This window comes from Pristiophorus japonicus, chromosome 17 (genome assembly GCF_044704955.1).
Source record: "Pristiophorus japonicus isolate sPriJap1 chromosome 17, sPriJap1.hap1, whole genome shotgun sequence".
Taxonomy (NCBI): domain Eukaryota; kingdom Metazoa; phylum Chordata; class Chondrichthyes; family Pristiophoridae; genus Pristiophorus; species Pristiophorus japonicus.
The window spans coordinates 94,078,296-94,092,267 of record NC_091993.1 but is presented as its reverse complement, the minus strand read 5'-3'; the positions used below and the strand labels follow the sequence as shown (position 1 = coordinate 94,092,267).

The following is a 13,972-nucleotide window of genomic DNA, read 5'->3' as shown; positions in this document are numbered from 1 at the left end:
ACTAGAGACTGAGGAAAGTATATTGCTTGGGAATGTGCTAGACCAGGGCTATCCAAGGCTTTTGTCTTTGTGGGCCACATATTTATGCACCGTGGAGTCTTGTGGGCCACTTTAAACATATAAAGCAAAGCTTCATTAATTAATGGTTTCTAATTTCAGATTTATCCAGCAATGAGGCAATTAATGATAAAAACAGCCCTTCCCAAACCTCCAAGCTCACAAAATCTAAACAGACACAATCAATCAATAAGAAATCGAAGCCGAATCGAGCTTGCAGACCTGGGCTTTGCGGCTTTGATTGCCGGAACTCAAAGGCTGTTATAGTTTGGTCATCTCTGTGCTACCAAAATGCCACCGAGTCCCTGAGAGGTTAATATGATGTGATTCCCTGTAACAGAAGGCTATCACTGTAGTTTTGTCATATTTTACCCTTGCAGAAAGTAACAGTATTTTTTTCTAGCAAACATGGGCAAGGTTCAACCAACATATTTTTTTCTTCCTGACGATACAATTTTGTGACACATTTGAATCTAAATCTAACAAATATATGTACTCTATTCTACAGTTTTATAAGTCATGGAAACTTGGAGAGATCAATTGCTGAGGTATATTACTGCAGTATTAGCCTGTTTGAATTTGATTATTGAAAAAACAAAAGCTGACATATTTTACATATTGCAGTCCTCAATTATTTATCATTTCATTTTAAATTCTGTGAATAATAAAGTAATAATTAAATCTGAAAGCTTCAAATATGTCATCATTGTCATTTAGGCAAAATACATCTGAAAATTCTTGTGATATAATTTTGGATATAAACATGAAGAATAATTAGTCTACAATATTGTTCAGATTTTAAAGAAACTAATTCAAGTATACACCATTTAATGCAACGGATCTGTTTTCATTTTAATCATACAAGGTTTGCAATAAAAGGGAGAAAAGGCTTTCAGACCCTACTCTGGAGAAATATGTTGTGACTGTTGTCATGGATACCATCAGTGCATTCTTCAGTTCTCCATTTTCTGAAAACAGCACATCACTGCAGGTAATTCACTGGGAATTCTTCATTATTAAGCTTAACATTTCCCTTTTCAACAATGCCTGCCACGGGATTCCACCCAGCCTGAAACCATATAGGTGCAGGCTGAGGATGAGCTGCTGGTGGGGATTATGGTTTGAGTTCTGACATTGGTTTTGTTGATGATGAAAATTCATCAATAACCACAATAATTAACTCCTAACCAACACGAGACACAGAAATAACTGGAAAATCGACTTTGCTTTCAATAAAAAAAGCTTTTGGTGTAGGTTTACATCTTAGAAGTTTCCAACGAGCCCACACAAACAATGGGCTCTCCATTAAGCCTGTCTCCCATATGGACACAAATCTTTCTCTGTCCAGGAGAGTGGACAGACAACACAGACCCCTACTAATGGTGCTCTGTTATCTACTGCTGGAAAGAATGCGAGAGCGGCTTAGGGTGATTGATACACCAATTGTCCCACCACATCCCTCTCTCATGGTGAGCACCAGGTCTCTGTCTTCTGTGATGGACAAAAATCACCATACAATGATAAAAGGTTCAAGTCCACTTTTTAGCATTTCATGGCGTAATGGCCTTTTTGCAGGTTTCACACGGGCAAATTAACATAAGGATTTTTACACAGTAAATCTTTGTCAAGAAAATGGAACATTTAAATTGCTGCTTCAGGAATGCATTTCCTCATTGCATGGGGTTGACATAACAAAATGAAGTTATTTTGCATGTTGATATATGAAGGTATTTAATGCAGTACCTCATGCCAGGATCCTTGTGTAGTAATGAACATATTAATGATTTCCCCTGTTCTCATTCTTAATGTTGACAGCGCATAGTAGATTGTTCCATTTTAGCCTGAATACCTAATGACTTCATGTGTTCCTTCCGATTTCTGGTAGACACACCAGTCTATTGCTGTGCAGCTGCTGCAATCGACATGCCGGCTTCTGGATTGCTCGTGGCTACAACAGCAGCAAAAGTCTTCAGTGGAAATGTGTATAAGGACACTAGCTCTGATGGGTAAGGCGAAGGATTACGATGTTAAGAGATCTGGGGGTAGAAATTCCCGAAACTGGGTGCACCTACGGTTTTAAGTGTTCTGGCCGCCGCAATGGATGCAGCGGCCTATCAGTCGAAATTCAGCTCTTTGTGGGGTTTTTCCAGCAGGGTGGAAATGTCCTCATCATGGGGGCAGAAGTGGGGGCGGAGCAGAGTGGCCGTCACTAGCGGGGCAGATGTGGGGGCGATGACATTATCACGTTGGCACGTCACAACGTCTCTCCCCTTCAGTTAAAGGGGAGATCCGCTGCGAACTCTGCATTCATTTTAGTTAGGTCCACTGGGCCACCAGGGAGGCACTCAGCCGAGCCAGCGGCCTGGCATCGAAGAAAAGGTGATAGACTGCCTGTTGGTGGCCCATCCGAACCCACGGCCATAATTATCGGCCCGACCTGGCAGTCGGCCAACAAAAGAAAAACATGTCATCAACGGCAGCGCCGCCTCCCCTTTAAGGGCGGCCACACCACTATTTCACAGAGCGTGCACTGACAGCAAAAGCATGCTGGGGGCACTGACCTGCGGTGGCGCTGCTCCGGTGGGGCAATTTTAGGTAAGGGGCAATTTCGGTAAGGCTATTAAGCGAGGGGGTCCCCGCCAGATGTGCACGCCACAGTGGGGAAACAAGAGGAGCAGTCCCAGACACCACTCGCTCCTGAGGAAGGGCAATTTTCAAAACAGCAGCCCCTCTATGGAGAGTCGGCGGCCATTCCGCGCCGCTCCGTGACCACTGCTTTCAGGCGGTCAGAGGCTTTATCGGAAGGGGCAATTTCGGCCCCCTAAACTCAAAATAAATGAGACCATTCAGGCAACACGTGGCACATGAGCTGTTATGGAGCGACAGCCTTTCCCATCTTGGCCAACAAAACATATCCTTTTAGAAACAGAAATCAGTTTATTATTGAGCCGGTGGAAGCATTCTTTTCTGTCTGTCTTCCTTTCACTTCCTTCGCTGAAGTGAACCTTATTTTGGTTTCTATAAGAACATAAGAAATAGGTGCAGGAGTAGGCCATTTGGTCCCTCGAGCCTGCTTCGCCATTAAATAAGATCATGGTTGATTTGATCCTGGCTTCAACTCCACCTCGCCACCTCCTGCCCATAAACCTTGACTCCCTTATCATTCAAAAATTTGTCCATCTCCACCTTAAATATATTCAAAGACCCAGCCTCCACAGCTACATGTGGTAGAGAATGCCAAAGATTCACGGCCCTCTGGGACAAGAAATTCCTCCTCATTTCTGTCTTAAATGGGCGACCACTTATTCTGAAACTATGCCTCCTAGTTCTGGATTCCCCCATGAGGGGAAACATCTCTCTGCATCTACTCTGTCAAGCCTCCCTCAGAATCTTATATGTTTCAATAAGATCACCTAAACTCCAATGGGTATAGACCCAACCTGCTCAACCTTTCTTCATATGACAACCTCTTCATCTCAGGAATTAACCTCGTGAACCTTCTCTGATCTGCTTCCAATGCAAGTATATCCTTCCTTAAATAAGGAGATCAAAACTGTGCGCAGTACTCCAGGTGTGTGTGGTCTTACCAACGCCTTGTACAGTTGGAGCAGGACTTCCCTGCCTTTGTACTCCATCCCCCTTGCAGTAAAGGCCAACATTCCACTTGCCTTCCTGATTAATTGCTGTACCTGCATTCTAACTTTTTGTGTTTCATGCACAAGAACCCCCAGGTCCCTTGGTCCTGCAGCATTTTGTAATATCCCCCCCATTTAAATAATCATTTGCTTTTTTATTTTTCCTACCAAAGTGGATAACCTCACATTTGCCCACATTATACTCCTTCTGCCAAATTTTTGCCCACTCACTGAGCCAATCTATATCCCTTTGTAGATTCTTTGCATCCTCCTCACAAGTTTCTTTCCCACCTATCTTTGTATCATCAGCAAATTTGACTACATTACACTCAGTCCCTTCATCCAAGTCATTCATATAAATTGTAAATAGTTGAGGCCACAGCACTGATCCCTGTGGCACCCCACTAGTTATAGTTTGCCAACCTGAAAATGACCCATTTATCCCAACTCTTTGGGGCCGAAATTGATGGCGTTACCGCCCACTGCCGGCGAGATCCACTGACATTTCTCCTCGAGTTCCGCCCTGTGCGAGTTTCCAGTTGGTCTGGAGCGGGCAGGAAGGGAAAACCGCCCGCTGATGTCAGCGGAATGCCAAATGGCGCAAGTGACCTCCCGCCGAGATGCCAGATTGGTGCGGACGGGAGTCGGCGCCAGAACGGGGAAGGACCCCTGCGTGATGGCTGGTCTATCCCCGACGGTAAATATGAAGACCTGCAAGAAAAGTTTTTTTTTAATTTTTCTTTACAGCGACTTATCTCGATGGTATCCTGATGGTTTTTATTATAATTTTTATTTCCAGTTGTTCGACCCTCCGTGGGCCCGACTCCATCCTTGACGGCACTTGGGCGGCAAGCGCCTCTGCCGCCGAGAATGAGAGCTTCCACTTGTTGCCACCCAGATTGACAGCAGAAGTCCCTCTTTTGCCCCCGGGCGCCCTTTCAAAGGACTTTTTGCCGAAACTCCTGCCCAAAGTAACGTCAAGTATCCCGGTGGCCATCAGCGGTCCTTTGGGCAGTCCTTGGCCTTCACCAATTTCGGCCCCTTTTATGTTAGTAAGCCAATCCTCTATCTATACTAATCTATTACCCTCAACCCCGTGAGCTCTTGTGCAGTAACCTTTTATGTGGCACCTTATCGAATGCTTTCTGGAAATCCAAATACACGACATCGACAGGTTCCCCTTTATCCACCCTGCTCGTTACATCCTCAAAGAACTCCAGAAAATTTGTCAAACACGATTTCCCTTTCATAAAACCATGCTGACTCTGCTTGACTGCATTATGATTTTCCAAATGTCCTGCTACTACTTCCTTAATGATGGACTCCAGCAGTTTCCCAATGACAGATGTTAGGCTGACTGGTCTATAGTTTCCTGCTTTCTGTCTCCCTCCTTTCTTAAATAGGGGCGTTACATTTGCGGTTTTCCAGTCCGCTGGGTCCTCTCCAGAATCCAGAGAATTTTGGTAGATTAGAACTAATGCATCCACTATCTCTGTAGCCACTTCTTTTAAGACCCTAGGATACAGGCCATCAGGTCCAGGGGATAACCAATGTCCAAGGAGTTGACTGCGTCTCAGGTGATAGCGCAAATCACGTGATAAAGCATCGGCAGCTCGTGTTAGGACGGATCGTAAAACAAGCTGCTGATTTGCTATCGCCCATTTTGCACTACCACCCGAGAGGAATATTGTCCCCTCCCACCCCCATGTATTCAAAATGACATTGGCAAAGCCAGAAGTTTTCTACAGGTATATTCGAGGAGTGATATTTCTCTACGGCATCGTCATTGGTAGAGCCTAACACTTATTGTAAGAATGAATTCTCCGTGGTTGAGCGTTCCTGCTGGGACCACCATTTTGAATGTGGGTGAGTTAAACAGGCCGTTTGTCCTCTGCCCTCCCTGAACTGTAGTCTGTCCCCAGCATTGATGGACATTATTTTGTAGAAATCTGCAAATTTAATTAAATTAATTGGATGATGTTTATTTGTTCATCAAGTAGTTTATTGTGGTGCTATATTTGACTATTTTAAATGTTGTCGTGTGACCTGAGGGCCTCATGCAAGCAACTTTAATTGAGCGAGCTGAGTAAGTGTTCAGATTGGTTGTTTCACATATAATAAATGCACAGGAGTGCCCCAAGAGACTATGGGCCCAAATTTCCCCAGGAGTTGCTCCGTTTTCTTTGGAGCAACTTGAGTTTTCTGGAGTATCTTTTTAGTTGCAATTCTGGCCATTTAATTTGCGCCAGTGTAAGTGAGTTAGTTAGGTTTTTTTTTTAGTTTTGTGTTTCTTTTCAAAAGAGGGCATTACCAGCCACTTATGCCTGTTTTGGCCATTTAAGCAAGTTTAGCCAGCTAAAAGTTACTCTAAACTAACTTAGGCCAGCGTAAGTGGGCACTCTTGTACATTCAGGGAAACCTTGCGTTGACTTAAGAAATCAGCGCAGGCAGCCAGAGATAGGCGGGGGGAAGGGGACCTTGCACAACACTAAACATCGTCACAAAAACATTAAATAAGCATAAATACATTTAAAGCACCAAGCACGAAACAAAGCAGTACATTTGCACCAAGCATTAAACAAAGCACAAAAAGTAATAAGCAATTAATTAACAAATAAAAAATAGAAGGAACCCTGCACCTAAAGCACCAAGACCAAAGTAATGAGCAGTCAATCAATCAGTAAATAACAAATAAAAAATAGAAGTCCTACCTTAGGGAACGCAGCGGAGCCCATTTGGCCAGGGCTAGGGACGGCATGCTTCGGGCCCCTCCCATACAGCCTGCAGCGCGCACTCACAGATTCGGCCTGCCAGGAGCTACTGCACATGCGCGCAGACTCTAGCACGCACGTGCAGACTCTAGCACGCACATGCAGAGGTCCCAGCACTGTTTTCAGTGCCGGGACCTGGTTCCGCCCCCAATCCACTGGGCCATGCTACGCCACCACCAAGGAGAAGCTGGAGAGTGGCCAGAATTGGAGGAAGATTTTCGGCGCGCTTAGAGGCAAACAAAAGCCGCACCTAACCGCAGGTGATGGCGCCAAAAAAAGAGGTTGGGGAAATTTGAGCCCTATGAAACCAATTCTGTTTAACTGACCACATTACTTTTCAGGTTGATCGGAAAAGCTAGTGTAACCTTGTGGTTTTTTTCATTTTAGCAAAAAGCCGTTCAATACCCCTTCCAATGGACCTGGACAGTCAGGCTAACAACTTGTTAAACAGCCAGTCATTGGCATCTCAGAGGAATACTCCAAATTGGAAGGCAAACACCCGAGCCTTCAATCGCGCTGCATGCACACAGCAGCAGTGGGACTACAAGAATATAATTGAAAAACTACAGGTTTGCTGCTTCTGTTTAAAAGATATTCTATTTTTAAACTTTTATTGCAATTATAAGAAAAAAAAATCAATGAAGTAGGTACGATGGTCTACTATGCAGTGCCAGATTTAGAAATTTCTCAAGGATGAGGTGAACATTTAAGAAACAATGCATTGAAATCCACAGTCAGAAGCAGACTATGGCACTCATTCCAACCGTGTCGATATGACGATGGCACTTGGTCATTATTTCTTCTCTGGCTCTTACATATGCTTGTTTGATTCTCTGTAGGATATCATAACAACTCTGGAAGATCGGCTCCAACCCTTGGTGGAGGCTGAGCTCTCTGTTCTTGTTGATGTCATGCATAGGCCAGAGCTGTTGTTTCTGGAAGGAACAGAAGCCAGGCTGCGGTGTGAATGTGGAGGATTTATCTCGAAGTAAGTGAGCAAAATACGGCCGAATGTAAAATATTACAAGAAGAATTTTCTACCGATGCAGGGCTCGCACTTTTTGCTAATGTGGTGCATTTACTCTATTAGCAAAAGCACCATTGTTGCCTCCTACACAAACTTGCAGTTGTCCATGGAGATGAGGTCTCTGCTGGGCATGGTGAGATTCATACAAGCAACAATGAAAACGTCTGATACAGAGCCAAACATCATTGCTCTTGCAACATTTTTGTAGCCATATTTGCATTATGAAATTTTCAGAACTTTTGGATCTTGGTATTGGTTAAAAATCTAGGCACTTAGTGCAAAGAGCATCACCCATTCCACTCCTGACTGACCTGTCCTTTCCCCCCTGCTCATTGTCGCACGTGTTTCTTAATGCTGCTGCTGAAGAAAGAACTTGCATTTATATAGCACTTTATTACATCCTCAATATGTCCTAAAGCTATCACCTCAAACCTTTACTTTTGAGTGCAATCGCAGTTGTTATGTAAGGAAAGACAGCAGCTAATTTATGCACAGCAAGGTCGCACAGCAATAAATGAGTTGACTGACCAGTTAATTGGGTTTTTTTTGGGTGGTGTTGGTTGAGGGAAGAATCCTGGTCAGGATAATGGGAGAACTCCCTGGTCTTCTTTGAATCGTATTGTGGGAGCAGTTGCATCCACCTGAACAGGTAAAAGGGGCCTCTGGACTTCTGACAATGTAGCACTCCTTCAGTATTATACTGAAATGTTAACCTTGATTATGTGCTGAAGTCCTGGAGTGGGATTTGAACCCACTTATGAGAAAATAACTGTTGTGGAGCAAGTTCTATGTGTCAGCAGGAAGCCTGAAAAAAATTAATGCTGATGCATGCTTCAGCGACAAGGTAGCAGACTTTTGCCGAGAGTGACTGATCACTGGATAAAGATAATGGTTGAATTTGAGTTTGTTCTAATGATCTATCACAGTTTGGATGCCATAAACTTGCAAAGTGTAGCGTGACGGCTTGTGCACATCATCTGAGTTCCAGGAGTATTTTAAGACCAGTAATTCACTTTAACATGACCATTATTTTATGTAATAAAAAGTCGTTGTTATTTCTGAATGGCCAAGCAGTCATAGTGCTGCAAAGTCTGCAAAAGTCCCACAATGCACCATTGTCCACAACTATTTGGAGCAACCATCTTCTGAAGACAGCAGCAATTTTTATGTACAATCCACCAACGTTACTTTGATGGCATCTCTCTCCCTGCGACCTCTACAGCAGGAAGGACAAGAACAGCAATGCTGTGGGAACATCATCACCTCCAAGCCACTCACTATTTTGACTTGATCTGTGTTTTCATCATCGTTGAGTTAAAATCCTGGAATTCTCTACCTAACACCATTGTGGGTGAACAAGGTCTACAGTGATTCAAAATAACGTCCACCATTACCATCTCAGGGCAAGTAGGGATGGGCAATAAGTATGATCTTGGCAAGTTCACCCGTATCCCATGAACAAAGAAATGTTTTAAAATCATTTCCTATTGAGACCACAATGACAGGATGACCATCTCCCTGATAACTGCTAAAGGTCCAGGGTGAAGTGAGTTTGAGCAGGAGTACTAGCTGCAATGAAAAGCAAGCATCTCAGTGAATTAGATCATAGTTAAATTGTGCATAATTAAATGAATTATGGATGATGTTTAAGCTGTTTCATAATTCATAAGTAAAACAAAACTAGCAAATTTGTCTTGGGAGAAGTAAACACTTAATCAAACCATACCCAGTAGAGTCTCTTTGCTTTATGCCGATGCCACATGTCTCTATATTAAAGCAACATTTTGCTTCTGTTTTATTGGACAGTGTAGTCTGTAGTAGCTGCATACAACACCCAAGTATTGTACTGGTGAAAGAAAGAAAGGCTCGCATTTATATAGCACCTTTCATGACCTCAGGATGTCCCAAAGTGCTTTACAGCCAATTAACTACTTTTTGAAGTGTAGTCACTGTTGTAACAATATGCTAAGCAGTCATGGTATTGTCTATCATCACCATTAATTAAAAAACACCCTGTAAAAGTGTGTCATCTACGAAGAACCACATAACTGTTCTAATTATGTTTCCACAAAGGCAGATAAAATTGTACGGGTATTATTCATACTTCCAATCATGGTGTGGTGCCAGTGATTCATGCCCCTAATGTGCAAGTGTAGCTCTTTTTGACGACTAAATTGGGTCGTGTATCACCTGTTTTTTAAGCACTCCATGACCACGTAAGGATCAAAATTAGGGTCCAAGATGCTCAACCACATTTCGGACGCCGTTTTGGTAAAGGACAAACAGGAGAAGTCCTTTACTCGCATCTGAAGCAGGCGTTAGACCATTTGCATATGCAAATAAGGGACTTAACACCTGCTTCTAGTCCCTTTGGTTTGCCCTGAGGCAGCCAGTGCCAGTGTTGGTTGCCTTTGGGGAAAACCAACTCTAAACACCACGTAAGTTTTTTTTTAAGTACTGATCATAATCACTGGCGCTCCCGGTCTGAAGATGTTCAACCTCTCGAACTCCTAATCCTTCCAACAGCATTCCAACCCTTCATCAGTAATCCCGAGGCCTACAATCTCCCTACCTGACCCCCCCCCCCCTACCCAATCCCCCACAGAACTTCGATCACAGACTTCAAAGCCCATCCATTCCTCCAAAGCGATCCAACCCAATCACTTACCTGGAAATTGAAGCACTAACCTGGGCGGGCTCCTACAGCAGCACCACCTACATTATGATGAGGACTGAGGTCCAAAATTCTGGGTTGCGCAAACTTCATTATTTGAGCGCTGGCTGTTAACACTGTGCAGGTGAAGCAAAAGTGAGCGCTCTCAAATATATCGGATATGGTCCTAAACCTTATTATTCTGTTTATTTTTCTAGACTAATTCAACACACAAAGAATCTCATGTCAACAGAAGAGAAGCTCTGCATTAAAGTTCTCCGTACCCTTCAAGAAATGTTGTGCAAAAAAAATAGCTATGGAGACCGGGTAAAATTAAGAAATCTAACAGCATTCCTCTGGGACTGTTGCTTCTGCAGAGAATAACCGAAGGAGGCCCACTACTAACACAAACCTGTATTTGGGTTCTATATTTCAGCAAGTTTTAATCTACATTTCACGTTCTATATATGTTTTTGGTCTCATCAAAGCCAAAAAAAAGAGGGTGGAGGGTTGTATCAGGCCAGGATTAAATGGTAGAGACATGAGGATAAATATTTTGTCATTTTTCATTGGGGATGAGAACATTTCTGCAGAACTTTCAGGAGGTTAACTATGCAACAGAGCCAATGATACAATAGATTGTACAAGATCTGTGAAATGCGTGGGATTCATGGCGGAGTGGCTTTTTCTCACAATACTTTGACAAATTTGCTGGAGTTCTTTGAGGATGTAATGAGCAGGGTGGATAAGGGGGAACCAGTGGATGTGGTGTATTTGAGTTTCCAGAAGGCATTCGATAAGGGCCACATAAAAGGTTACTATACAAGCTCACTAGGTTGGGGGTAATATATGAGCATGGCGAGAGGATTGGCTAACGAACAGAAAACAGAGAGTTGGGATAAATGGGTAATTTTCCAGTTGGAAAACAGTGACTAGTGGGGTGCTGCAGGGATCGGTGCTGGGTCCTCAACTATTTACAATCTATATTATGACTTGGATGAAGGGACCGAGTGTAATGTAGCCAAGTTTGCTGATGATGGGTAGGAAAGCAAATTGTGAGGTGGACATAAAAAAATCTGAAAAGGTATATTGACAGGCTAAGTGAGTGGGCAAAAATTTGGCCAATGGAGTATAATGTGGGAAAATGTGAGGTTACTCACTTTGGCAGAAATAATAGAAAAGCAAATTATAATTTAAATGGAGACCTAGGGGTCCTTGTGCATGAAACACAAAAAGTTAATATGCAGGTACAGCAAGTAATCAGGAAGGCAAATGGAATGTTGGCCTTTATTGCAAGGGGGATAGAGTATAAAATCAGTCAAGTCCTGCTACAACTGTACAGGGTATTGGTGAGGCCACACCTAGAGTACTACGTACAGTTTTGGTCTCCGTATTTAAGGAAGGATATACTTGCATTGGAGGCTGTTCAGAGAAGGTTTACTAGGTTGATTCCGGAGATGAGGGGGTTGAATTATGAAGATAGGTTGAGTAGGTTGGGCCTATACACATTCGAGTTCAGAAGAATGAGAAGTGATCTTATTGAAACTTATAATATAATGAGGGTCTCGACAAAGTGGATGCAGATAGAATATTTCCACTCATAGGGGAAATTAAAACTAGGGGACATAGTCTCAGCATAAGGGGCCGCCCATTTAAAACTGAGATGAGAAGGAATTTCTCTGATGGTTGTAAATCTATGGAATTCTCTGCCTCAGAGAGCTGCAGAGGCTGTGTCATTGAATATATTTAAGGCGGGGATAGACAGATTTTTGAGCGATAAGGGAGTAAAGAGTTATGGGGAGCGGGCAGGGAAGTGGAGCTGAGTCCATGATCAGATCAGCCATGATCTTATTGAATGGCGGGATCTTATTGAATGGCGGAGCAAGCTTGAGGGGCCAAATCGCCTACTCCTGCTCCTATTTCTTATATTCTTATGTTCTTACTTTATTTGCATATTTAAAATGTTGCACTGATAGATGCGTTAGTACAGTTAGGAACCATTTTGTTCACAAGCCATTCATGGGACAATGTATTTATACATTGCATCTGTTGGAATTATAGGGTGAGAAATTCATCTGCTTAGCACCTCCCATTGGCGGCTGAGGGGGGTGTTAACATGGCGCTCAGACCATTGTGCTACGGCGGGGTGAATCCCACGCTGCACGTTACATTCATCGACCCCATTGCACCGACACTAACAGTTAGCGCCTCAGCACATTTTTCCTTGCAGATCGTGACGTCAACGAGCGTGCAGCGCTCGCTGGGCGCCTGATCCGCAAACTTCAGTAACGCCTTACCACCTCGCGCAAACAGTGCCATGGAGGGGAGGCATGAGCCAGCCGGCTGGCTGGGTGCTACTTAAAGCGATGCGCCCCAGTACTTCTGTTCCAAAGGTTATTTATGGGTGCCAGAGAACGCACGATGTATCTGCAGCCAGATAAATGCTGCTTAGTCCCCGGAGTGGTGCGGGCTGTCAAAGGACTTTGCATTTCATCCCACAGCATATCACCGTTCTGCACTCCCTGACTCATTGGGTCCTGATCTACAGACTACAGTGACCCTCCTCTTTAATGGCAGGATGGCGCCTTCACAAATGCTCACTCCCGATTACACAACACCTCATGTTCATTACCACTTGGAGCTTAACGCCATTCACCTTTGCCATTAGCGCCTGATTTAGCGCTCCCTGCATTCTTTCAGCGCAGAGACTCAATTTCGCGGGCTTCAAGATTGCACTAAACTTATAACTTTTCAAAAGTTAACTCCCCAACCGGACCACTACGGAATTTCTAGCCCATAGTATCTACTTGAGTAGTGTAACATATTTGAGGGCTGGGGAGCAGGGTTATTGTTATTAGTGCCATCAGTGAGGGAAGGGGCTTATTGAAGTTAGTGCTATCTTGTGTGTTAATTAAGATGTGTACCCATGTTATCAATTTAGAATCAAACATTTTGGGATGAAGCACTGGGATTATTATTATTAATTTCCTAATCCAGTGGCTTTACTGAAATGCACATTTGGCTTTCACAGAGCAAAAAATTCCCATTCTGCAGAAGAACTAACATTTTTAAAGGGATTGTACTAACATTATTTTGAGCCATTCCACTAGGAACTTGCCTCAGCTCATCACACAAACACTCAGCAGCTTGGAATCTCAGCTGTTCTGGACTGAACTGTAGCTGAAGTGGTTTCAAATAATAAGTAGACTTTCCAATTTAACAGGAAGTTACGATTAAGACGATACATTTGCTAATCCAGGTCGGGTTGCGAATATGTTGGAACTTACAGCCCCAGTGCTTATCACATGATTATTTTTTTGCAGGGAAATGATTTAAGAAAAACTCTTCTGAGCAACTATCTTTATGGCAAAAAATCAAACTCGAAAAGCGACTTCGGTGATCTGTCTATTGGAGGTATTTATTAGTAAAATACAAACATTATTATTCAATCAATCGCACTTTCATTGTAATTATTTTACTGCAGTGAAAATTTGATTTACATTGTAATGGAAGGCCTCTACCACCAGTGGATGATTGAGATGCTCCAAATTGTGGCTGTACATGTACAATGCAGTGGGTCACCAGGCACAGGAATGAATAGAAGTACAATACACATAACAGAAGGAACAGTTGAAGTCATTTTCTTAGTTCACACTGGGGCATTTTAGAAAATCGTAGCAATTTTGCTATATGAACTGAGGAGGGCATGGCTTCCCATTGCCAAGGTTTACTTAGAAGATTGGCCCCATTAGACAGTTTTGTTAACGCAAGAAGGAGATTGAGTGCAATTATTTTGAACTGCCTGAGATGTTGTCCCACACAAGGGGCC

General features: G+C 43.2%; 1 protein-coding gene across 4 annotated transcripts in view; it reads left to right on the top strand.

Moving 5' to 3' along the window:
* Nucleotides 1–13,972, top strand: part of itpr3 (inositol 1,4,5-trisphosphate receptor, type 3) — a 341,844-nt gene that overhangs the window by 260,275 nt on the left and 67,597 nt on the right. For all 4 annotated transcript variants that reach the window (XM_070858941.1, XM_070858942.1, XM_070858940.1 and 1 more), the window contains 6 exons: nt 923–1,048; nt 1,943–2,063; nt 6,851–7,032; nt 7,303–7,451; nt 10,362–10,470; nt 13,467–13,557. In XM_070858941.1, coding sequence (XP_070715042.1) covers nt 923–1,048; nt 1,943–2,063; nt 6,851–7,032; nt 7,303–7,451; nt 10,362–10,470; nt 13,467–13,557 — 778 coding nt within the window. The remainder of the gene's footprint in view (nt 1–922; nt 1,049–1,942; nt 2,064–6,850; nt 7,033–7,302; nt 7,452–10,361; nt 10,471–13,466; nt 13,558–13,972) is intronic.